This window comes from Candoia aspera, chromosome 7, assembly GCF_035149785.1.
Source record: "Candoia aspera isolate rCanAsp1 chromosome 7, rCanAsp1.hap2, whole genome shotgun sequence".
Lineage (NCBI taxonomy): Eukaryota > Metazoa > Chordata > Lepidosauria > Squamata > Boidae > Candoia > Candoia aspera.
In genome coordinates, this window is record NC_086159.1 from 68,186,434 (window position 1) to 68,213,631 (window position 27,198).

Here is a 27,198-nt window from a genome sequence, read left to right on the forward strand (position 1 = left end):
GCCTTGGCGGGGTGGAGGCGGTGTGCTTTGGGAAAGCCGGCCGCCCCCTTCATTGTTTTTGCAGCAGGCACGGGAAGGCCATGGCCGCAAGCGGCGGGGCAGAGGGAGGCCTCCCGGATCTCGGTCGCTACGTGGTGACTCGACCCATCTACAGTGAGTCCACCTTCCAGGAGGAGAATGAGAGGAAGCTGGTGGTGCCCAAAACACTCAGGGAGCGTGTCCAGAAAACCTGCAGGTAACTGGCCTATGTGCCTAGCCCTTTGGGGAATGGTTCATCCAAGCAGGGGTGAACCAGGGGAGGGGAGCCAGAACATTTCACTATTTTGGCAAGTGAACATTTTGTCTCTGGAGCCCTTGGTGCTCTCTGAGCTTGGTTATTTGCTTGCAGACGTTTCATCGCCCAACGAGGTAACATCATCAGTGCACTGATGCACTGCACTGCAGAATGCACTGATGTTGTCAGCTAGTCAGGTAATGAGGCGTCTGCAAGCAAACAACCAAGCTCAGAGAGCACCAAGGGCTCCACAGTTCAACCCTGAGCTGCAGATATTCTCTTCTATTTTGTCTTTGGCAGCTGTTCAAGAAAAAAAGCCTTCCTGGTCACCAAGACCATCTTCCCAATTCTGGAATGGCTGCCCAAGTACAGGATTAAGGAATGGCTCCTCAGTGATATAATTTCTGGCATCAGTACAGGACTTGTGGCCACTTTACAAGGTAAGAGAGGTGCACACCTTCAGCCTCAGGAAATAAACAGGACTGGGCTGGGGACATAAGCTGAATGGCACTGGGGCTATTCTAGGTCCCTCTCTCTTCATTTAAGAGCCCCCCCCCAACACTATTGTTTCAGAAAAGTTTGAATCAGTTTACAATTAAGCTGATGGACATTTCTCTAGCATTGAAGGTTGCTCAGATTTACTTAGATGTCTTTTCATATTCGCAACCCTAAACTTTGTAGGATTTCAGCTTATTTCTTATCTATCTATTTATCTGAGTCCATTTAGATGCCACATGTTCCAAACCAACTCTGGTTTACTTCTCAGTAAACATTACCTGCTGAATGTTTACACATTATATGCTACCTAGATGTACATGCAGCAAATCTCAGATGTGAAATACAAATGTAGATTGCATATTAAGAACAGTACATTTTCAATAATTCGTTATGATTGATTTTTAAATAGTTCATTATACGATTTAAGGTTTTTAAAAAATTTCTATACTATCAGGTTTGGCATATGCATTACTGGTTGCAGTTCCAATTGGATATGGCCTCTATTCTGCATTTTTCCCCATCCTGACTTACTTCTTCTTAGGAACATCAAGACACATCTCAGTTGGTAATTGAATAATTTTTATTTTAATAGCAGACATATATTCCTTTGAGAATGCAAATTTTTATTTGAATTTATGAATGTTTTGGTGCATTCCGTTTGCTATAATAGACCTTTATGTGATGGTATGTTTGGGCTGCATTTAAATTCTCCATGCTTCTCCATGTTTTTCCATACTTAATTGTTGGAAATAACATCCACATATGATATGTATACTGGGATACTCTCTACTTTTACTATTGGTAGAACTTACCTATTATTAGCAGGAGCTACTCATATAGAATTTGTTGTGTGGTTAAATCCGTAAGCACCACAATAATAATGGGGAAACTCAGACTAAGTGCTTTAAAACTTAGTCTAAGTCCCCACCTGAGCAAAAAGGTGATATATCAATTGAATATACAAACAAATAAGATTCTATTATTATGATTCAAGTGAATGCACACCTGGAAACATAATGTAGAAAATTACTACTTACTAGAGCTATCAACTTTAAATTAGAATAAGAAGCTGAAAAGCACTATTTCAGTAACCACACTACCATTTCAGGAACTGTACCTGCCTTGTGGAACAGTGTTCCTCCTGAGATCCATGTGGCCCTGACCCAGTTGTTTTTTGTAAAGATGTAAAAACTGGCTCCTCTAAGAGGCCCCAGGGTAGGATGTAGCAATCAAGATGTCTCCTGATGGTAGTTGGTTGGGAATAAGTTTGTTCAGTTACCCTTCCCCAATGCACACCCTGTATTCTTCTGTTGATGTCATTATTTTTATTTGTTAATTTTTACCTTATATTTTAATTCTATCCTATAAACTGCCGAGAATCATTTCATGACTGGTAACATAAAAGTTGCTTAGATAGATTAGATAGATAGATAGATAGATAGATAGATAGATAGATAGATAGATAGACAGACAGACAGACAGACAGACAGACAGACAGACAGACAGATAGACAGATAGACAGATAGACAGATAGACAGATAGACAGACGGAGATAGGATAGGTAGATTGATAGATTGATAGATTGATAGATTGATAGATTGATAGATTGATAGATTGATAGATTGATAGATTGATGATAGATGATAGATGATAGAGATAGGATAGGTAGAAGATTGATAGATAGATGATAGATAGATGATAGAAAGATAGATAGATAGATAGATAGATAGATAGATAGATAGATAGATAGATAGATAACATTTCTCATGCAGTAGCTATACTTTTTACCAGCAGATTCCTGTTTTATTCCTGATGGGTGCTGATGTTGTGCTGAATATTTTTATTGTGTTTCTGCCTTGTTCCATTCTCAGTCATTGTTAAACATATCAGGTTAGAGAAAAGGGTAGGTGCGTCAAGTAACTGGACTGGTAGAAGCATCTTTTTTCACCTGCTTTCCATGGAATCCCCAGGAATCAGCATCCAAATACATACACAAAGGCAGAGCATTAAGGACCCTACTGGATATAGTCAACTGTCATGTGGGAAACAAGTCTCTATAAAGATGGCATATGCCTCTTCTGTGTGGGTAGTTGCAACTGCAGATGATGCCTCTATAGTTACATATACCTAAAGGTAGAACCAAGCCATCGTTAATTATTGGTGCATTTATTTATTTGTTAGCTTTATATCCCACCTTTTATATAGCAACTCAATGCTCCTTCCTCCTCTTTGCCCCCACAACAGCAACCCTGTGAGGGAGGTTGGGCTGAGAGAACCATTGTCTCAAACCTGGAAAGCTTCCATGGCTGATAATGGAGTAGAACCTGGGTTCTGCTCTTATCCAATACCTTAGCCCAGTGTTTCTCAGCCTTGGCAACTTTAAGATGTGTGGACTTCAACTCCCAGAATTCCCCAGCCAGCCATGCTGGCTGGGGAATTCTGGGAGTTGAAGTCCACACATCTTAAAGTTGCCAAGGCTGAGAAACACTACCTTAGCCACTGTCCCACACTGGTTCCCATATATAGATTTTAAATATATATGTCCATATAATTCCTCTCAACAGGACCTTTCCCTGTGGTCAGTTTAATGGTGGGCTCAGTAGTACTGAGCATGGCACCAGATGAAAAATTCCTCATGGTTAACAGTAACATGACGGGGATGAATGGAACTACCTCTGTAGACATCGCCTCTAGAGACGCACAGCGTGTACTCATTTCCAGCACTGTCACCTTTTTGGTTGGCATTATCCAGGTAATAAGACCAGATGAAGCTGCCTCAGAATATTGCTGCTTACTCACTATATAACCGGGGGAAAATGCTCTTTTTTGTTTAAAGTTTTAATTTTTGCATAATCTGTTCATAGTTTTGCATAATCTGATAACACGCTGTTAAATGTGACTATACAGTTGTGTTTGGGAATTAAACTTTACATATTGGAATGTGTGTTATGCAATGCCACATGGCTTTTTTCTTTTTCTTGCATTAAAATATGATCGTTTCTAATCTCTTTCAGTTAGAAGAGAAAAACCTTCCTTTTGTAACATCTATTTGATTTTTTAAAAAGAGTCCTCTTCAGATCCATCCAGATGTTTCCTATTTATGGGAGAGAGTCCTGTGAACATTTGAAAACAGGATGGAAAGGAGATAAATATGTTGCATTTTTAAAGTCTAGATATGGGAACCAGTTTAAATATTGAGTGGAATGAAGTGGTAAAGCCTCTTCTGCATTACATCACTTCTGGTTGCAAATGGGGAATCAGCAGGGGGAGATCTCAATTGACATGAGGTTCCACAGTGGGAAAGTTTCTTGTAATCTCTTGACAGTGAAGGGGAAGGAACAAGGAAATGGTGGGCGTGCTATAAAAGAAATGTGAATACTTTCTATAAAAGCGGGAAATCCTGATTACTTTCAAAGACAATAGTTCTAAGCCTGCTTCTGAAAGCCTGCTTCTCAGTAGCCCTTGTGGATTGTCACAACTGGTAACATCCCTTTCTTGAACAAGGTGCTCAAACAGATTGTCAGTGTTCAGCTCCAAGAACTTTTAGATTCAACTGTTATTCATCCAGAGATGAGTTCAAGTTGTAGATAGAAGTACTAAGTTCTTCTCTGAATATAGCTCACTTGATCTCCTAGTTTTTAACAATACAATCATTGCATTTGGTCAATATGAAACTGTTGCTATCATAATATGGTTTTGCATCCCAGATTAATAATGGTTTACTATCATAATAATGGTTTTGCATCCCAGACTGCTCTAGAGTTGCCCCTATTTTGACATGAAGCTGCTGGATGAGGTTTCCAGAGATGCAAAATGAAACCAATTAAGCTATTTCTCCTTTAAATCTGATAGATGTGCTGAACCAGACCTTAGAATCTATAATAATCTGAATGAGGGCCAATAGGCTGAAGCTCAACCTAGATAACATAGAAATATTGGTTGGGTAACACTAATCATCTAATCAGGATGTAGAGGTCAACCTTTTCATGATAAGTCTGCACTCCTAATAAAGGATGAGATCTGCAATCTGAAAATGCTTCTAGAGTCATATTTGCCACTGGAAGCTCTAGTGATAATGTTAGTTTACAGCAGTGTTTCTCAACCTTGGCAACTTTAAGATGTGTGGACTTCAACTCCCAGAATTCCCCAGCCAATATGGGAAATTCTGGGAGTTGAAATCCACACATCTTAAAGTTGCCAAGGCTGAGAAACACTGGTTTACATCATCATCCCCCATCAGATTCTTCTTGGCCAACTCTATTTTTATTTATTTCTTTGTCTTATTTGCATTGTTTTTATTTTAATCATAAGAAGCCTGAAGATTATTTATACTGAAGGGTGGGATTACAGTCTATTAAATTAATACATAGATAAATAAACTTAGCTGAAATTTATTCATTTCAGTAAAAGGAAAAAAAAGGAAGCTCAGAAAAATTAAGAATCTTGTCCTGTGGCATTGGGCTATAGGACTTACATTCTTACTTTTTTCATTGTTTGCTATACTTATTATTTTGCAACTGTTCAGAAAATTATTTTCTTTTTTTTCCCTTTTCCCAGCTAGTGTTTGGAGCACTTCAGATTGGTTTCATTGTAAGGTATCTTGCTGATCCACTGGTTGGGGGCTTTACAACTGCAGCTGCTTTTCAAGTATTTGTTTCACAATTAAAAATAGTGTTAAACGTTTCAACCAAAAACTACAACGGGGTCCTTTCCATAATCTATGTAAGTATCGCTTACTAAACTGAACTTCATTACCTAACATATGGTCCTTTGCTTTCCCCAACTTGTCAATCTTTTGGTCTACAGTGTGCTGATGTATAACAGATCTTTGAGTGGCTGATGTCTACACTTACATTTTGGTGGGGTAGAAGGGTAGAATTGGATGGAGTAAGATAACACAGCCTAGGAGGACCATGTCACACATATGGGCTAGGATTTCCTGTTTTCTTGGATTTGGGTGTGAGTTTGGTAGTTTCTTTTGTGGTCATTGTCTTACCATATTAGGCTTATTTTAGAGCATAAGCTTCAGGCCCTAAGTTTCCTGCCTCAAAATTAGTGAAACTTTGCTGATGATTTTTAGCAATTGTTGGAAGGAGCTCTGGATGTTCTTTTCAGCCATGGAACCTTGAGTTGTCCTTCTGTGGTCTACAAGCCTATAATCACCAGCCAATACAGATACTGACTATTCTGGCTGAAAATGATGGAATTGCACCCAACATATATAAAGGGTACTAGGTTGGCAAAGCTGCTTCTAAACATTATTTTACCATCTAATCCAAACTCATTGTAACAAGTGAATAATAGAATAAGGGGACTACAATGTATAGTTCATCGTGCACAGCGGTAGAAGCACAAAATCCACAAAACAGCTGGGTAAATTTATCATTTTAGTAGTGCTGAGTGGGGGAAAGAATGTCCATGAAACAGGTGACTGATATTACAGAACTTGATCAGTTGTTTAAATCACATGTTTTATCCCAAGGCACAGCAAAATTCTGGGATCATTATTCTTTTTTCCTTGAGACTAAGGAAAAAATTCAAATATTTAAGTATTTATAATTCATGCTTCTGGACATTCATGTCCATCCCAAGGCAGCAAATAAAATATAAGCATGATAATGCAATAATGTAACATTATTATAAAACATTAAAACATATAGAGACATGATAGTACATAAAGTGGCATTTATAACATTCGTAAGTGTCATTTTAAATATTATATTCAGATAGGGTTAGAATTATTAGAACACTATCTAATGTATTATTTGTAATATGGAAAATACACATGTGTATTATTTATATACAAGTAAGATCTACAACCAAATGTTGTAATGCCCAATGCTCCAAGGCTTAGTCAATAATTTATGTCTTCTTTTAAGGCATTTGGTTTCCTCATCCATCTATAGTCTGTCAACAGTTATCCACTGATATGCTTAGGACCTGCTACAGGAAGTCCTCATTAGCGACAGCCTCGTTTAGTGACTGTTCGTAGTTATGATGGTGATAAAAATGTAACTCTGTGACCAATCCTCACATTTACAACCTTCACAGGTCTGTAAAGCAAAGGAAAACTGAAGTAAAATCATAAACACAGTTGCAGTTTCACTTAGTGACAGCTTCACTTAATGACCAAGGTTCCAGTCCCAATTGTGGTTGCTAAATGAGGACTACCTGTATGCTGTTTGTGGAAGATTTCTTTCCCTTATTGCCTCTCTCCCCCTCCAAAAAAGATTTTCCTTATTCTGCAAATCTTGGGATTCTCCTGAACATCCTTATACGAACCCTCAGTTTGGTTACACAGCCTGTTAGTATAAGAGGAGCTTTCAAGAATAATCTGCAGCAAAATGTTGTGGTGTGGAATGCTCCAGTTTAGAATTCCAACCAGGCTGCTAACCAAATTCTAACCAGGATATCCTTTTAGCCACCATTTTCTGCCCACTGAACATCCATGGTCCTCATTAAGCTGTTCTGTAGTTCTCCTTCCCATTAAGGCTTTCTGTAAATATCTAATGCGTGTTTGGTGCCATCATGGAATTCAGAATAAGTTTGCTGTTAAAAAGAAAAAAATACTGATTATGAAAAGCATTTCTATACTGCTTCTCATTTTAGATAAAATATCTCAAAGTAGTTTACAAAGGCCATAAAACTATTCAAGAATAAAACAAAGTAAAATAATTTTAAAAACTGAATAAAAACAAGTTAAAAAAAGAACAGAAGATCAAACATATGGGGTAAATTAATCTGATAAAGAGAACTGAAGCAGATTTTTAATATATCTGTTAAAGCAAGAGATACATCGCTCTAGAATACCAGTTCGATGGCCATGCAGTTTCCCCTGAAAAACCTCTCATGAAGCACAGCCAACTGTTTTTGGAGGCAATCTATTCAATCTATTCCATCAGTGTGTACTATTAAGAAGTTCCTCCTATAGAACTATTTCTGTAATTCAGGTTTGCTAACTTGGGCCCTACCTACTTGAGCAATCAGAGCAAATAATTCTCATCCTAATGAGAGTCTTATTTTTATGTTCTCTCTCTAGACACTTATAGAAATATTCGAAAACATTAGAACCACCAATATTGCTGATTTCGTTGCGGGACTGCTGACTATCGTTATTTGTATGGCCGTCAAAGAAATTAATGACCACTTCAGACACAAGATTCCTATTCCTATTCCTATAGAAGTGATTGTGGTAAGCCAACAGCTTTGAGAAACTCAAGAGGTTAAACTGGCAGGAGAACCAGATTAGACTTCTGTGATACTTTTTGTTGTTTCTTTTGACTCCAGACAATAGTTGCCACTGGCATTTCATATGGGGTTGACCTGGAGAAGAAATACAATGCAGGGATTGTGAAAACTATTCCTACTGGGTAAGTGCAGATTATTTATTTTCTAACATTAAAATCAAGGGGTAAGTGCAACTACATTCTGAGTTTTGAGTTTACAGAGAAAACTTAAAAAGGACCACAGAGGGGAGAACAATGAATCTCCAGTTGTCTCCAAGCCCTGCCCCTTCTGTATGTGTGTTGTGATGTTGCAGGCACATATGAATGGGGCAGAGCTTGGACCCTGATGGCAAGACGCTGCTTTCACCATTTTGACAAAAGTGCTGGATCCTGAGGATGTCTCTAGCTCATGCCAACTAATAAGTTGCTGGCCGAATGGGCGTAGTAGGGTATTCACCCATTTGTGGGGTGGGGAGAAGAAGACTACTATCATACTTGTACTGTCTCTGTATGAATACTTTGTACATAATAAATGCAGACTTGAGATAAAACAGGAGGATATAGAGTTGCATAGTTATTGTGCAGTTATATAGTAATTTTGGATAATCAAGCATATGCATTGCTGTAATGGTTTTTCATTTTGGAAATGATTCTTTTTCATGTATTTCATGATTTCCCAAAATAAAGAACACATTGATTTGTTTTTTGCAGCAAAAACAGATAGAATATATAAACATATTTACTATGTATATAGATATATAGACATATTTACGGTGATATATATATATATATATATATATATATATATATATATATTGCAGCATAAAATATTTATGTGCATTTATTGCCTTGTATTCTGAAGTAAGAAAATAACCCCCCCAAAAAATTCCCAATTCATTTATGGTGATGGTATTGAAGAGTGCCTGTAAAAAACCATACATATACACTTACCAATATGCACTTCTCTCCTGGTTCTTTTCCTCTTTAGTTTTTTGCCTCCTGAGCCTCCAGCTGTGAACATGTTTGGAGAAATGCTGGCCTCTGCATTTTCCATTGCTATTGTTGCTTATGCTATAGCTGTCTCTGTGGGAAAAGTATATGCAACCAAGTATGACTATACTATCGATGGAAATCAGGTATGTAGAACTGTACAGTATTTCTGAAAAACGGTCAAATATAAGCTAAGTTTTCTTTAATGAACTAAATAAATGAACTTGCATGTGTAGCCTTAATGTTGGATCTGAAGTTAGTAGCTGGTACAGAAGAATGGGAGAATTAATATAGTCACCCTTTAAAACAGAATAATTTTATACCATTTAAGAGCAAGAACTCATGAAGAGAGAATAAGCATAATGGGTTTCAATGACAATGTTGAGCTCATCCCTTCTTCATAATATATAGTTACGGAAATATGTGGCATGATGTCATTGTGAGGTTTGATTGTAGGCAAAATTCATCAGCTAAATTGGGCTATAAAAGTAGTCTCCCTCCAGTCAAGCTTGTGTTTTGTGACTACACTATGTAGATAAGTCCATGGAGTTTTCTTGACAATAAAATGGAACTAGTCTGCAATTACCTTTTTTCAGGATGTTTTTCAACTTCCCATTTTGCCAACAGCTCTGGGATTCCCTACTTGTCTCCCATCCAAAACTCAGTTATCCTTTGAAATTCATGCTTCTCTAAATTAGGGAATATCTGTGCAAAATGCACATATTCATGAAAACAAATTATAAATATGCATTCTACTAGGAACAATAGTTGCTAAAACTGTGTATCTTATGTACAATTGCAGATATATGTACAGTTGTTTGAAAAATATGCACGGAAGTACATATGCATTTTAGCACAAACTTTGAAAAACACTCACATGCAGCAAACTTGACATATTTACAAAAAAGTGAATTTAGGAGAAACCAAAACTTAAAGATTTGGGAATGCCTAGTGTTTGCAATAAGCCTTTCTTATGACTGAAATGTAGCTGAATAGCACATGCTGCTATTTTTATTGTAAAGGATGTTCAACCCTCAACTAGTTAATTTAAAGCAAAATAGTATACAAGTTTCCTAAATACTTTTATTGGAAAGGAAGATGCTGCAGGTAAACATATTGACGTCGGTCTTTTTGTTAAATTAGAAATAAAGTCTCCCAACACAGTACTAATGTGCTTGGTTTGTTTTTAGTTTAGCTTGTTGTGAACACAGCTATTGTGGCATGTAAATTATGGCTTATACCTTAGAATGAACCTTGCCAACTGGTGTATTCAGTGAATTATGGTTAAACAAATCACAATTTAGCACAGTAAATGAATGCAGTTGCGAAGAAAATGAAGAAATGATCAGATTTGCAGAACATGCTACATCAATGATCTTCCATTTGTAACCTTCCATCTTTTCCCAATGCTTCTGCTATCTTTTTCATTTCCACATAAATGTATTTTTTATAGAGAAAGTTGGAATATCTATACACCATATTTTTGTACTGGTAATGTGCCTATCTTGAAGCAAAATTAAGGACTGTACTATTTTTGAGTAGATGCTCAGCCCATCGCCTTTTTTTAGGGGAATAAATTGAAGAGAAGGACAACAGGTTTGTGGTTTTCAGTTACACCATCAGAGTTTGGAAACCTTTGTCTGTCTACTACAGTGTATTTCAAACTTGGCAACTTTGAGATGTATGGACTTCAACTCCCAGAATTCCCCAGCCAGCTTTGAGGAACTGGGATAGAATGAGGATATCTGGAGCTGGTTGTGGGGCATCTCAAGGGGATGATTGAGGCACCAGGTTTTTGTTTTTTGATTTTATAGTTTTATGGTTTATGATTTTATTGTTATTGGTTTTATTGTTGTGAGCTGCCTGGAGTTGTGTTTAAGATCGGGGGCTATACAAATCTAAAATAAAATAAAATAAAATAATAACACAACACAACACAACACAACATAAAAAACTTTTCCAGCCAGGAATTCCCCAGCCAATTTGAGGAACTTTAAGATTTGTGGACTTCAACTCCCAGAATTCCCCACACATCTTAAAGTTGCCAGGGTTGAAAAACAAGGTTGAAAAACACTAGTCTATTGCAACTCATTCTGAGCCGTACCAGAAGACCTGAATCTACTTTGTCCATCCCTGTTCTAAGAAAATATTTCCATATATGATGGACTTTTTTTGTTTTGGCTTTACACACTCTTTATTTATTCCAGTTTTCTAATCTTCTAGGAATTTATTGCCTTTGGAATCAGCAACATTTTTTCAGGAGCCTTTTCTTGTTTTGCTGCTACCACCGCACTGTCTCGCACTGCAGTCCAAGAAAGTACTGGTGGAAAAACTCAGGTATTTCAGATGGCCCAGAGGGAGGGCATTTCTACTGCTTATTTCTGATTTGGTGGAGCAATTTTTGAACAAGTCATCTTCTTACTGATCCTAGTTGCATAGTAGTTTAACATAACATAAAGGAAGTGAAGGCCGTACTAGAGAGAAGACTTTGGAATTGTTGATATAATTTATTCTTATGCAGTAAAGTAAGAATATACAACACTGTTTTTCAAACTTGGCAACTTTAAGAAATGTGGATTTCAATGCCCAGAATTCCCCAGCCACAACTTAAGCCTCAGAAAAATGCAAATAAGCTAGGCCAGGACAAGAACCAAATTTGTTTTAGTTTAAATTAATTAAATGCAGTTAATATGACTGTCCTCCCATGTTTTCCCATTCTGATTTTCCTTTGCAGCCGCCTGCATTTCCTCTGAATATGCTTCCCACAAACTCTGGAGCAGATTGGAGAATATGCAGAGAGCTGAATACTGTCCTACAGTATCCAGGAGTTTCCATTCTGCTGGTGGAAAGTCTTGCAATCTTTAAATACAGTCCTAAATTCACATTGGATACAATAGATGATTGGGAATTATTTTTGTGCAAAGATGCATAAGTTAACAGTTCTAGTCCCATTTGGTCTCTTTGCTTTACAATCTACTTATCATGACCGGGACTCAAATTTTTCAATACTCTAATAGTCCTTAAACTAGTAAATGCTGGCAGAATTTGCAATTTTAAACACTATTGTTTCACCAGCACTGGAAAACAATTGGGATGCTCTGTGCAAATGCAATAAGCAATGAGATAAATTATTAATTTGCTATAAGGAGGTGGATGTAATAGGCTAAGGACAGGGGTGTCCATGGGGAGGGGGTAAAAAAAAGATGGCAGCTGCAACAGCATATAAATGGGAGTGGAGCTCTAACTGCATGATCATGGCTGCTATTCTTCACTTTTTTGATCCCCAACACCCCACCCCACAGATGTCCCTGGCTAAGGGGAAAAAACTAAGCCACCAGAAATTGGGTCAAAACCAAGCTAAGCATATTTGAGGAAAAGCAAAATGATATTCCACTAGTTATTGATTATTATGATCAACAGCCAGGTAGGAAGGTAGATAGATATAAAGCTGTTCATATTATGAGGTCCTATACAGGGACTTAAGAAAAGTTAAAATCCTAGGAAATATTGAATTCAGCATAGGTGGTATTTGAATGAATTAAAGGTGAAGCTACGTAACTCTTAGGGCAAATTTTGGCTCAGTAATTACTTGTAGTTTTGTACTCATGTTGGATGCATAGATGTTGCATTAATCATGTGTTTCACCAAAGACTTGAGTGTGGACAGTTGAGTAAAAAAATTCGGGGTCTTTCAAATCATTAGGTTGCAGGGACAACACTGAATATGGACCTTGGCTTCTGAATGAATGATCAGAGCATCACTTTCATGTTCAACTGTGACTAGTTATTAGTTAGGAAGGAAATCATGGCAGTTAGGAAGAATATTGTTAGAGATTTGAACTTTGGGACCTTTCACAGTAATGAAGGCATTGTCAGCCCTTTGAGGAAGGCCAGTTCAAGAGGCTTTATTATAGTAGGGTATAATAACAGAATCTTGAAAGCCTGTCCAAGGTTCTCTTTTGGACTGACAAATTAAGGTGGGATTATTTTGAGTTCCTCATACATGTTTCAACCTCTAGACTATTTAATTGCTTCTCCAAGTCTCTCCTTAACAGATCGTTCATACAAGGTTATCTCTAAATTCCTTTACAATGGTCAAGCGAACACACAGAGTCTTTATTAACTTGCAAAAACTTTATTGTTATTGCTTAAGTGTGCGCGCACACACGCACACACACACACTTGCTCTGCTACAAAACTGGCCAGGTGATGCATAGGAGTTGGGGAAGACAGGAGCACTACATTGATGATAGTTGAATTCATGAATTGGGCATCTTCTGACCAGGTCCTGTCCAACTTTCTCTTTTATCCTTTGTCATCCATTATTCATACCATCTCAGCTTCCCTTTTGTTGACTTATTAGGTTGCTGGGTCAAACCTAACCTGCTGCATGGCAGTTAACTTTCTTATCGCTGGTTGCTGTTCCAGAGTTGACTTCCTTGTCCCTTCAACTTGCTTGCTCCTGTAGACATACGCATTCTTCTCCTAGGTCTACTATTGGTAATTCTGCTCTATCTCCCTCTCCCAACATTTTAATTCCTGTAACATATTAAAGAGACATGTGTAGATCTGACATCTTCATTGGTATATGAATATGAACCTTAATTTTAAAAATATCAATTTTTGAAATGGGATTTTTATCACATTTCCTTGTATAGCAGTGTTCCGCAACCATGGCAACTTGAAGATGTGTGGACTTCATCTCCCAGAATTCCCTAGCCAGCCTTGCTACACTGTTGTATAGCAACAAAAATAATTTCTGATTCTGTTGGAATGTTATTTTGAAAACTCACAGTCTGTACTGAAAATAGGTCACTAAAAGTGTTTAAGCTGGCCACTTTGCATAAATATCCCTAAAAAAACCTTATTTCCTTGTTGTTTTAAAATACTTTATTTTCAGGTTGCTGGCATAATCTCAGCTGGAATTGTATTAATTGCTATTGTAGCTTTGGGGAAACTGCTGGAACCTCTGCAAAAGGTATTTTATTCTGGTGCATTTCACCACTGATTTAATGTTTTGTGTTCCTGATAAACAGAAATCCCTCTTTTCCTACATCATACAGCTTAGCTACTGTTGTGAGGATAAAATAGAGGGAGATCCCTAAATTAGCTGCCTCGAGCACTTGAAGGAAAGGCAGCATCTATATCTATACAGGTAGTCCTCACTTAACAACCATTCATTTAGTGATGGTTCAGACTTAAGACAGTGCTGAAAAAACCAACTTATGACCAGTCCTCACACATACGACCATCTCAGCATCCTTGCATCACATGATCATGATTTGGGCGCTTGGCAACCAGTTCACATTTATGTCTGTTGCAGTGTCCCATGGTCACGTGATCACCATTTTCGACCTTCCTGGATGGATTCTGGCAAGCAAAATCAACGGGGAACCACATGGTTTGCTTAATGACCACATGGTTCACTTAACGCCTGCAGTGAGTTGCTTAATGACTGCTGCAAAAAATGTCATAAAATTGGGTTGGATTTGCTTAATGACCGCTTCGCTTAGCAACCAAAATGGAAGTCCCAATTGTGGTCATTAAGCGAGGACTACCTGTATTTATCTATCCACAGGACAGGTAAAAAAAAGTCAAGATGGTGACCACAGCCATGCATTCAAAACCCTGGCATTTTTTATTTCTGTCCAATGCCCATAAACAAGGGTCGGTCTTTGATTCCACAGATGCAACCACCATCTTGACTTTTTTGACCACCCCCCAAGACACCCCTGCATATATCTTCTTTGGTATCTCTCTCTTTTTACCTGAACAATAAGGCTAATGTTTCTTTCTCTCTTTGTAGTCTGTTCTGGCAGCTGTGGTCATTGCGAACTTAAAAGGGATGTTCATGCAAGTATGCGATGTCCCCCGTTTGTGGAGGCAGAGCAAGGCAGATGCTGTGAGTCCAATTCCTGTTTTGTTCACAAAAAGCTGCAAATTGTTGGTCACACTTGAACTGATCTCTTCTGTATTTAACCAGCCGCCTTTCATTTCATTTAATAATTAATCTTTAACTCATGTCACTGGGGAAAAAAATAAACCCAAAACAAAGAGCTAGACTTGTTGGATATTACAGTGGATTTCTGACCATTGAAGATCTCAGGGACAGTTTTGTTATGCGACTTGTAACTCTCTCTAACTAATTCCTCTTTTATGAAATAGCCTTCCAGTGTTCCTACATAGGCCTTGTTTTCACTGAGGAAGTTTAGATAATATATAGGTTATATAGGTAGTCCTCACTTAATGACCACAATAGGGACTGGAAAAGTGGTTGTTAAGCAGTGTAGTCATTAAGTGAGTCACCATGTGACTGGATCTGATTTTATGACCATTTTTACAATGGCTGTTAAGTGAATCGCCACATCCTTAAGCGAATCACAGGTAGTTAAGCGAATCACCACAGTCCTTAAGCAAATCCAGTTTCCCCAATGGAGTTTTTTGCTGCCAAAAAGGTTGTAAATCGTGATCACGTGACTGCAGGACGCTGTAACTGGTCGTAAATGCAAGCCAGCTGCCAAGTGCCTGAATTGTGATCACATGACTGCGAGGGTAGTGTGACATTTTGCAATTGTTGTAACTGTGAGTACAGGTCGTAAAGCACTTTTTCTGGTTGTAACTTCTGACCATCATTAAACGAATGGTCATTAAGCGAGGACTACCTATAATAGTTCAAAAGGATGACTGCACAAACATTTATAAATTGTACATATAGAAAACTGGCATTTTAGGAAGACAGTAAGAGTATGGTCCTTTCCTCTAACAGATATTTGTTGGTTACTGGAAGGAGCACAGCTAGTGTGGATCCTCCGGTGTGAGCTTTCCAACCACGTCCCCGTGTAATCTATGTTGGACAGCCACTCTTCAACCATTATGGGGAGGTGCTAACCTCCTCACATGCAAGAACGTAGGATTAAATGAACATGAGGCTAAGACAAACATTTAGGTTGAAGTAGACCACCTACTGAAATTGATATTGGGTGATTTAACTTCTCCATTTATTTCTTTTCCAGATGATCTGGGTTTTCACATGTATTGCTTCCATCATCCTGGGACTGGATTTAGGATTACTTGCTGGTTTGATATTTGCACTGCTAACAGTTGTACTGAGAGTCCAGTTGTGAGTATAATATAAAAAATAATTGTTACCCAAGATAAAAAAAAAGTGCAAATCACTCAACAGACTGCTATTTTTCAAGCATGAATGGCTACAGTCACTGGATTACGTTGCTTAAAATGTTGTGATGAAATTGTAATTTGTTCTTATGGTGAAATAAAAACAAAGGGTTAACTGGGCAATCCCTTACAAGGAAGTCAACCCTAAAGTTAAGACAATCTGTAGGTGATTTCAGAAATAATGACAACAGCAACAACGCTAAAGAACTAAAGACTTCCCTTAAAAAGGCAGTCTTTGTCTCCATTTCAGATTAAAAATGATGTGCTTCTTTAGCCTTATGAACACTAGTGAGATTTTTAATTTAGCTGCTACTGATCCATTCAGCAAAGTGGAGGTTATTCTATTGTTTCTTTGGAAAAAGCTTCTGTTTTGGTCTTAGGGTGGGGAGTTGTGGTTTGCTTCCACACTTGCAAAGAAGTATTTGCATATAGAAAACTAATATGAGAGCACATTATCAGTATTTTTACCACTTTTTTTTAATGAGGCAGCATCCAAGCACCTATCTAGGTTATCATTTGATTTTGCTATCTCTATAAACCGGGATTAAAAGCTCAAGAAATAGATGGATACTTCTTCCTGCATCTGTAGAATTTTTTTGCTTTCATCGAAAAGATTAAAGCAGCATCTCACCTTAAGCGCCATCTTTTTGGAATGTGTGTGTGATGTCACAGGTGCTACAAAAGGGGCAGGGTCTTTATCATAGCAACATCCTGCCTTCACTTGGCTCCTCCGGAGGATGCTGCTATACGTTTAGCTTTCATTATGATTTCTAAGACAAATATATTGTTTGGGCTTTAATTCTGAAGCCCTTCAAGGGTCCTCTCACTTCCATCATGGCTGGCCTTAAGATATGACAATGGAGAAGGCTGCAAAGAAGAAACAGTTCCAAGTACTTGTATACCATAAAGTCAGTTCTAGGATCAAGCTGATAATCAGATTAATCCCCTGTCAACTAGACTTTTGTTATTTATTTCTCAAATTAGATGATAAATTAGGGGCGTGGTGGCGCTGCGGGTTAAACCGCTGAGATGTCGATCGGAAGGTCGGCGGTTCGAAACCGCGCGGCGGGGTGAGCTCCCGTTGCTCGTCCCAGCTCCTGCTCACCTAGCAGTTCGAAAACATGCAAATGTGAGTAGATCAATAGGTACCGCTTCGGCGTTCCGAGTCGTCATGCTGGCCACATGACCCGGAAGTGTCTATGACAACGCCGGCTCTAAGGCTTAGAAACGGAGATGAGCACCACCCCCTAGAGTCGGACACGACTGGACTTTACGTCAAGGGAAACCTTTACCTTTACCTAGATGATAAATTATGGCTCAGCTACCACTGCTTTTTTTATTTATTTCACAAATCAGGTGATAAATTGTGGCTCAGCTATCACTGCTTGCAATGAATTGTTCTGTATATTACGTTCGTTTAATATTTAAATCTGTATGTTGATCAATTTTTTATTTTGTTTTGTCAGTCCTTCCTGGGGTAGCCTTGGCAATATTCCTGGCACAGACCTATATAAGAACATCAAAGAATACAAAAATGTAAGGCTGTCTAGCAAACTAATATTTCATACACTTAGAGGAAAAAAAGTTAAATTGCTTTAAGATTTATTTCAGAGTTGATTGAAATGCAGTCCGCGTGACAAAATGATTGGAAGATCTATTTCTGGTGTCCCATAATGAATCAAAAAAGTTACAGTGGCCGATAGAGAATTAATTATAATATGAAGCATATTTATTTATTTTATTTATTATTCACATTTCTATCACCGCCCATCTCTCCTCAAAAGGGGGGCATATCAAGTAAAATCAATTCATTTCTGTGTGTATCTGCTACTTCAATATATTAACTGCACAAGCTGAATTCCTGTTAGATCAATTCTGTGGCTTTCCGACCATAGCCCTGTAAAGACTATTTTTAAGAAAGAGATCACAGCATTTTTCCTCTTAACCACTGTAGGAGAACCTACAGAAGTTGCAGAACTACAATTTCCAGCATTCCTCTTCATAGGCCAAATTGTCTTGGCTGCTGGGAATCATATTTCAGCAACATCTGGAATGCCAAAGGCTGCTTGTTCCTGCTTTTAGACAATAATATTAGGAAAGAGAAGTCTTGATAGAGGGGGTCGATGGTAGAGTTAAAAATCCTAAGGAAAAAGAAGAATATTTTCTTTTGTTAGAGATGGATTAGGCATGGGGAAAGTGCATAATCTTTACAGATCTAAAACAATGCTGTATATACATTGTCTTACGTATATTATACACACACACGTGTGTGTGTTTGTGTGTGTGTGTTGAAGGGGTATATGCTATCAAAGAGCATGTAATCCCTCTTTGGCCACTACTTCAGAAAATACAAGCAGTTAAAATATATAGAATCCATACCTTTGCAATATGAGGTACTTTATATCTATGAACAATATTAATTATTGGTTGGTTTATTTATTTTTTTAATTCACAACTAATAGCTAACAGTTTCACTGAGTGAATTAATGTCCATATCCTCCCTTGCCTGCAGATCCTGTTCAACTTTCAGAAACAGAGGTTGCTGCTCTGCCCAAAAGCCATCTCTGTTCCTGTAGGAACTCACGGGAATATAAACAAAACAATTGGCAAGTCCAGGAGTAATTTTAATGGGAAAGGCATGTCAGCAATCGAATATAGGTGTAATGAGGGAGGCGAAGCGAAATGGTTGCTAACAGAAATGGTTACTAAGCAAACACATTTATTTGTTTATTTATGGTTCAAGATCAAGTCACAGAATTTAAAATATAGCACACCACACCATTGATACATACATGTGTAAACAATACATACATACATAAGAGGAAGAAGCCCTATAAAATTAACAATTCATTGAATGCACCAAACGGTTTCTATAAACTAAGGCTATAAATAAAAATTTTGCTACTGCCTTTGAAACATCTGGGTATTTATCATTTAGTAGGAATACCTCAACCTCCTCATCATGAGTGGAGTTTATCAGATTCAAGAGTGGGTGTATTAGCTCTCATCACCAATGAGAGTGCAGTGGGCACTTTAAAAGGATGTGTGAAGCAGACTCAACCTCTGTGGTTGAGCAAATACATACTTGATCTTCATATGGAAAGTTGGCGTATCGATCAGCTGTCACCCTAGTAGAGAGAGCATCTATATGGGCTAGGGAGAAGACCCTTCTTTGTCGCAAGTACAGAATCTTCTAGAAGTAATTGGGGAGTGTCCAGGGGGAGAGAGCAATTCATCTACATGAGAAATGGGACAGTTTGGCTCTGTCCACCTGAATGTCTAAGTCCCATACCCTTCTGCTTAAGTTCTACCAGGGTTTTTTCTAGGCCAAAAGCAAGTAGGGCTTGCCTGTAATGAAGGAAATACTTACTTTCACAACAGGTTGTTGAACCCGAAGGAGTGAAGATTCTCAAATTTTCAAGTCCCATTTTTTATGCTAATATTGATGGCCTAAGAAGCAGTCTCAAATCTACTGTGAGTAGTGTGATATTTTCAAATGTTTGCTGTTTATGCTTATCAAAATATCAATACAGTCTTCAGTCTGAAAGCATAGCAGGGGGTAAATTTGCTGAAATGAGACAGACCTGGATGTGGCTGGTAACTGGCTGAGAGACTGCTTAAGAATGCATGTTTTCTTCCTTAAATTATGTGATGGAAGAGAGTCAGCATATAAATATCACTATTTGCCATCTTGAATTTTATATTATTTGTTTTACATTTTTATATTTATATATGCCACTTTTATATTTATATATAATATATATTTATATTTATATTGTATTGTTTTAATGACATTTTATTCTTCTATTTTTAATTGTCTGTAAACCATCCAGAGTCGTTATAATATGAGTTGGGTGGTAAAGAAAGATGACAAATTATATATATATATATATATATATATATAAATAAAATTGAGGTCCATTATTTTTAATGGATTTCTGCCAAGATGTTTCTTTTCCTGCCATATGTAAAACGATTAATACAAAATTACTAAATTCTACTCTTTGTAGGTGGGATTTGATGCTGTGCGGGTGTACAACAAAAGGCTCAAGGCTCTGAGAAAAATACAGAAACTAATCAAGAAAGGAAAATTAAAAGCAACAAAAGTAAAGTGTCAATCTTTGTTCTTCACTCAGTTGTTTTAAAAGAATTTTATGATAGGCAATAGATTTGAAATTTTTTTACTATACATATGATTTGTTTTTCTATTTTATTTTAAATTACTGGTAGGCACAAAAACCTAATTAGCAAGTGAGTCTCAAGATTCTTGTGAATCCCCAAAGTACTTAATCCGCACTGCTAGTTTGTTAGTGTCTCTCTCTCTCTCTCTCTCTCTGCAAGTGTACATCTCACTATTAATGTTATTACACGTAGTCCTCGCTTAACAATCATTCATTTAGTGACAGTTCAGAGTTATGACAGTGCTGGAAAAAATGACTTACGACCAGTCCTCACACTTAGGACCATTACACTGTCCCTGCAGTCACGTGATCACGATTTGGGTGCTTGGCAACTGGTTCACATTTATGACCGTCACAGCATCCCATGGTCATGTGATTGCTATTTTCAACCTTCCCAGCTGGCTTCTGGCAAGCAAAATCAATGGGGAACCGTGTGATTTGCTTAACAACCACATGGTTCGCTTAATGCCCACAGTGATCCGCTTAACGATTGCTGCAAAAAAGGTTGTAAAATCGGGCTGGATTCACTTAATGACCACTTAGCTCAGCAACCGAAATTCTGGTTCCAATTGTGGTTGTTAAGGGAGGACTACCTGTATACAGTAATTTCATGTGCAAAAGAAAGTATTTACAAAATACAGTATAAAAACAATATAAAAACCATATTCAGTAAAAAAGGGGAAAGGAAACAAAAAGCAGACAAGATAATCTAACACAGTGAGAATGGATGAATAGGGCATATAGCAACAGTATTTGAGGGAAATGGATTCCTGCATTAAAAAACTGGGAGGTTTTCTGAAAAAAATGGCTTGCATCTCTGTCTCACACGTCTTTGGAAAAAATTGACAGGTTAAATAATGAAAGCGAGGGGATACAGAGCTTGAAGGACTTTGAAGGGAAAAATGCATCAGAGCTAGAGCATCTAGGCCAGGCAATAAGGTTGACTACAGAGAAGATTCAAGGATTAGAGAATAATTAGTACCAAATTAACTTGTAACCAAAGCAAGACCTGGAGAATGACTTGAAAGTGTATGTGGGTGACCAGAGTCAGCAGGAGCAGAGTTGTGGGCAGAACCTTTGTTGAGCTGAGAAGTATTTAGCTGGAAGAAGGTGGATAATCAAATGTGCTCGTTCAACAATTAAATCTGGGTACAGAGAAATTACTGCAGCTGTGAAATTTGCAACAAGAGTGTGCTTATCTCATTGTGCAGATGGCATAATGAAATTCGGAATAAATGGTCAACTTTGGCTTCCTGAGAATCCAAAGTTTTGTTTTAAGTTATGCATATTTTTATAACTTTCTATGGGCGCAGAATACGGTTTTCTGTTTTCCCAAACAAAAACATCTCCTTTTAAAGGCTACTGTAGTTCTTTTATGCAAGCATTTGTATGTTCCTAAACACACAGGTTGGCATTTAAACAACTGGGCATCAATTTGATTCCCTGGAAAGTTTGTGTATACATCATCATGTCTCATGTAAAGAACATATGAAATATTAGCTTTGCCATGAATTGATTAGAAATATTTTGTTATGGAGGAAATCTGTATATATATACCTTTGTAAATAAGGACTGTGCTGAACATGTCTTCATCTTCTGATTAGAATGGCATTATCAGTAATTCTGGTACTGTAAATGAGGCTTTTGAATCTGATGAAGATCCAGAAGACCCTGCAGAGCTGGACATCCCAACCAAAGAAGTGGAAATCCAGGTGGATTGGAATTCCGAACTTCCCGTCAAAGTCAGTGTCCCTCAAGTGCCACTCCACAGCCTAATTTTTGACTTTGGAGCTGTATCTTTCATGGATGTAGTAGCAGTCAGAGTAATGAAAACAGTAAGAATATGTTCTCATTTTTCTCGTCTACCTATTGTTAAAATTATAATATTTAAAATTACAGAAATGCTAATCATTCTGTAACTCTTACATGGCTTCTACAAGCTACAATATGTGTGTACAGGTAGGTCTCAATTAGTGCAGTTGATGAATCCCACGAAAGGGTTGCATTATTTGAATCTGCACTATTCGAAGTGATATTACTATGGAAAAGAGGGTAACTGGTTCCAGCTCAACAGAAATAGGCAATTAAAATTTTAAACCTAATTTTTATATGTTTATTAATGAAATGTGTATCTGCTATCTCCTATATTCTGCTTTAGTTCTTCAAAATGAGCCTCTTCTCTTTTGAGCTTTCCTTGAACACAACCTTCCGGTTCTCCATTTTGCACACACGAGGGTTAGTGTCTAAAACCCCAACAGTAACTGTGCACACACTAGCCTCAACTGGGCACCCACTAGCCTTGCACTAACTGAATTTTGGCTCGCATTAAACCCAACCTGGTATCAATTTATAATTCGCACTAAATCAAATACCTCACTATTCAAACTTACACTAATCATGACCTACCTGTGTAATAAGCTTTAAGCCTTGATTTGGCTTTCTATAACTATTCTGAAATTTATGAGACAAACTACCTGTGATTCCATTGTGCAAATAGGCTTACAATGTATGTTTATTAAAAAAGTAAATGTAAGGACTACAATCCTAATCGGAACCATGAGGGGTGTAAACTGTTTTAATCCTCCTTTAACCCTCCGAAAGGAGGATCCTACTTTCTTTATGGATCTACCTGCAAAAAAGGTTCTTTTTATGCTAATAGAAGGTATTCCAATGCAAATAATAAATGTGAAACCCACATTTAGATAGTGATCACACTGGAGGAATTACAGATAAATTTCTCTGCCAAGATAATCTGGATTGATGCTGTTTACTTTTAAGTGGTTTTATGTCTATTTTGATCCCCAGGTGCTTTTATCTGTTAGGAATCCTGTTTAATTCTAAATTTTCAGTCGTGACCTGGAATACAGTATTAAGGTTTTTATGATTTCTCCGATGTGATTTATTTGCCACACTTCCCAATTTCCTTTCAATCTCTAACCTAAAGAAACTCTTGCCCCTCATTACATCCAAAGTTGTCATTCATCCATGCTTAAAAGTTTATCTGATTTGATAAAAGTTTATCTAATTTGATACAGAAGTAATCATTTCAGATTAGACCCTTAAATCTGCACTTTTATCTTTTATCAATGCCACCTTTAAATCTAGTGTACAAAATGGCACTGTATACTAGATTTACAAGCTGAGACCTGAGTCAGGAAATTTAATTCTGAAAACACACTCCAGTGTTCCCCAAATGTCTTTAAAGCTCTCTTTAAGATAACCCACATCTTTTTTTTTCAGATTGTCAAAGAGTTCAAGAGAATTGATGTGTCAGTATACATCGCGTCCCACCTAGGTAAATAGAAATCTATACATTATTAATAGGCTGCATTTGTTATAGGGAACAGAGTGCAGGGAGCAGTGTGGAGGAAACGCTTTGAATGCAGAATCCTTGGCTTTCTATACTCCTTAGTTAAAAAAAGAAATAATAAATAGCAAGGCTTAGAAAATCCTCCAGCTGAGAGCGTGGAGAACAAGCTGACCTTGACTAGTCTCAGAAACTAAGCAGGATCAAACCTGGTTAATATTTGGATGGGAGAAGACTAGAGATCTCTTCAAGAAAAGAGACCATTAAGAAATCCCAGGGCTGTAGACTAGAGTGGGAAGTTTAAAAAAAAGACTCCCAGAATCTGGTGATTCCAAATCATTTCCAAATAGTCAAGAAACATTGAACTATCCATGTAATCATCAGGTTGATTCTAGGCAATATTTACCTTTTTAGAAGGATCAAAAGGTGAACTTGGTATAAAGACATGGAAACCGGAATGTTTTCAGCAAAACCAGCAAGGATTTTGTGAGAATTATTTTAAAGGAAAGCATGTATACTGAGAACAAATAGAAAACTTTTGCTGAAGGGTGGCTAACTGTTGCAACACAAATCCACAGAAGTTTGAAAGGGGACATCTCTCAGTCTGCAAGTCAAGCTAGACATGGCATCAGGAGAAGCAACCATGCGAAGGAAAGAAATCCATTTGGGACTGTGAGGGAGGGGAGAATATAACTCCTTCTAGCTGACCCATGCTATTTTCTTAATGAAAACTACACACACCTCATCAACTATTTGTTCCATGTATATCAATACGTTTTGGTATTGATATACATGGAATAATTTATTCCATTTATCCAATGGAACAGCTCTGCGGGTTAATTTATAAAACAGCATGGAAATACAGTCCTGGATTAACCCTGGGCAAACTGTGCCATAATCTGACTGGGACTCAGTTAATATTTTTGCAATTAATATTTTTGAGAGTAATATAGTAATGATCTCCTACTACAATCCCTAACTACATTCTCAGCCCTTTAATTTTTAGATCCAGTGAGTTACCAACAGTGCAGAATTCACGATAAACCTCCCTGTTCAAGTTATGGAAGTCTCCCATATATTCTGTACTTTAATTTAGCCCCCATTTTCTTATGTGCTGTAATCTATATTTCTTCTTATAAATTACAATTTTATAAATTGTGTTACAGTATTTTGAAATAAGCTTAATATGGCATACCCAGGGAAGTTTAAAAAACTTTTTAAAAGAGTTTTTTAAAGTTTCTTTTTAAGAAAAGAGACTTTTTCATGGGATTACTATTTACAGTTTAACAAATTAATGTAGCATTTTAGAAGTTTATTTTATTTATTTATTCTGTTAGTGGGGGGAGACACCTGAATTTTACGATGATTTTGTATATACAGTTTTAACAGGCCTGAATATGTAAACTGATTGTTATCTCTATGTGTTTGTAACATTTTATTATATGTTTTCTCTGCAGACCACATTATTAAAACATTGGAATGCTGTGCCTTTTTTGATGATGACATTCAAAAAGAATTATTTTTCCTGACTGTTCATGATGCTGTACTCCACATACAGAGTCAAGTCATGTATAGAGATGCCCAAGACCCTATAGCTGAAAAGGTAGGGCCTGTACATATTTTTATTTCTATATATATATATATTGATAGTGCATTTTATTTACACACAGGCAAATGTATTTTCACATAAGTCCTGATTGTTTTCATCCTGGTTTGCAATATTTGATAGAAAAGGATATACTCTGTTATCTCTGTCTATGGGGAAACAATGTTAACAATGGATACTTAAATATAATTTAAATAACTTTCAAAAAAATAACACTGTGCAGATTCAAGTACCATTGAGCCAGTTTGGTCTAGTGGTTAAGGCAATGGGCTAAAAACCAGGAGACTGTGAATTCTAGTCCGGCCTTAGGCATGAAAGCCGGCTGGGTGACCTTGGGCCAGTCACTCTCCCTCAGCCCAACCCACCTTGTTGTTGTGGGGAAAATAGGAGGAAGAAGGAGTAAGAGGGATGTTCCCTGCCTTGAGTTATTTGTAAAAATAATAAAGGCGAGATAGAAAATAAATAAATAAATTTTACTGAAGTTTTAATTTACCTTTTCTATTATAATGAAACAATTATAATTTCAGAGAATTATATTTAATTGTTTAACAGAACAATATTATCCACTCTATTAATTAATTCGCTATCTGTCATATTGATAACTCTTCGTTCTTTTGGCCCAGATATCATTGATGCAGGAGTCAAAGGAACCAATAGAATTCACAGAAACCAACCAGAATGAAGAGCTTGATGTTCAAGAAGAGGTATTGTTTAATTTCAAATAAAGAATCAGAATTTTTATCATTTCTAGGATAAAATAGTCATACAATGTACAGACTGTTTAGTGTATACACTGAATGACTATTAATCTTCTTCCAGACCATAGGTACTTTGCTCCCAAACCTCCCAGCAATTTATTATTGTTTTTCACTGATGAGAGTTGGACTCCTAATATTGCCAAGTATTTAGAAATGTCAATATTCTAGATACAGTGTATCAATAATATGATAGTTGCTAACTGCATCATTTTAATTTTTGGTGGTGGGGGGAAATATACCACATAACTGGGCTCTCGCACTTTTTTCTCTACTTCTGAAGTTTAATTCTTCAGTAAAGTTGTCAACTTGTTAGGTAGGGGGGTCTACGGGTAGCTTCAAGTGTGCGATCAAAGCCCTGCCCATTTTTGACAAGCAGCACACACACACACCCGCCCTTGCAGACACTCTTGGCAGCTGTTAGTGAAAATTACTCTTGCCTTATAGTGTCTTTAAAATAGCTTATTCCTCTTAATGGACATAATCTTCCAGGAATCTCTATGTATTTTTTTATTCACTATAATGCTACTATCTGGGGAGAAGTTACCACCGATTCTGCACTGCCTATAGCAGGGACCTCCAACTTTTTGGATTGGGCGCACATTTTGAATTTTGGAAGGAAGAATTGGCTGCCATTGCATTGCAGAGCTTGCACATTGATTAAACAGTTTATCCATTGGTGGTGTGGGCAGTCTCAGAACAAAAATTCAGGTAGGTCAGGGAGCATAAGAATATCAAGCCAGGGGCGTGTGCAGGGTATGGTCAAAGAAGTTCAGATGCTGGCCATGATGGTGTGATCTGCAGAATATGTGGAGTTCCCATTGTATAGTTGTAGCTGCCACCTTGCCGTTTTTGACTCCAGCCTGTGGACACTCCTGATCAACGCAAAGGCCTTGGGGTACTGCAGCAAGATGGGGGCCCCAAGCCTATAGTTTTGAAGCAACTGAGATGTCTGACATGGTAATAGGCTTCTCTTAACACAGCATTTGCTGCATCTTCCATAAACCATTTTCTAGAGTTCTTTGGGAAAAGTCAAGCCAATTAACCTGGTATACGTAATATGGCTACATTGGTAATCAATATCTATTTATAGTTCAGAGCTTTAACTTCAAATTTAGAATTTCAATCCTATTTCTTTCCCTTTCCTTTTTCTTTTAACTAGGCTATGCGCAGACTTGCTTCATAA

The 27,198-nt window shown here is 37.4% G+C and overlaps 1 protein-coding gene across 1 annotated transcript; it reads left to right on the forward strand.

The window, feature by feature from the left end:
- Nucleotides 1-80: 80 nt before the first annotated feature.
- SLC26A4 (solute carrier family 26 member 4) lies at nucleotides 81-27,198 on the forward strand. Its single transcript, XM_063307994.1, has 20 exons — nucleotides 81-235; nucleotides 575-714; nucleotides 1,227-1,337; nucleotides 3,337-3,524; nucleotides 5,330-5,494; nucleotides 7,812-7,964; nucleotides 8,060-8,142; nucleotides 8,987-9,134; nucleotides 11,212-11,325; nucleotides 13,888-13,965; nucleotides 14,794-14,889; nucleotides 16,001-16,107; nucleotides 17,630-17,699; nucleotides 19,545-19,637; nucleotides 20,174-20,269; nucleotides 21,949-22,179; nucleotides 23,585-23,639; nucleotides 25,109-25,254; nucleotides 25,881-25,961; nucleotides 27,175-27,198. Exons 1-20 carry the CDS (start codon nucleotides 81-83, stop codon nucleotides 27,196-27,198), a joined length of 2,334 nt encoding a protein of 777 aa, XP_063164064.1.

Coding starts and splice junctions, on each gene's coding strand:
- SLC26A4 (XM_063307994.1), top strand. CDS start 81: ATGGCCGCAAGCGGCGGGGCAGAGGGAGGCCTCCCGGATCTCGGTCGC. Junction 3,525..5,329: donor TTTTGGTTGGCATTATCCAG/GTAATAAGACCA, acceptor CCCTTTTCCCAG/CTAGTGTTTGGAGCACTTCA. Junction 5,495..7,811: donor GGGTCCTTTCCATAATCTAT/GTAAGTATCGCT, acceptor TTCTCTCTCTAG/ACACTTATAGAAATATTCGA.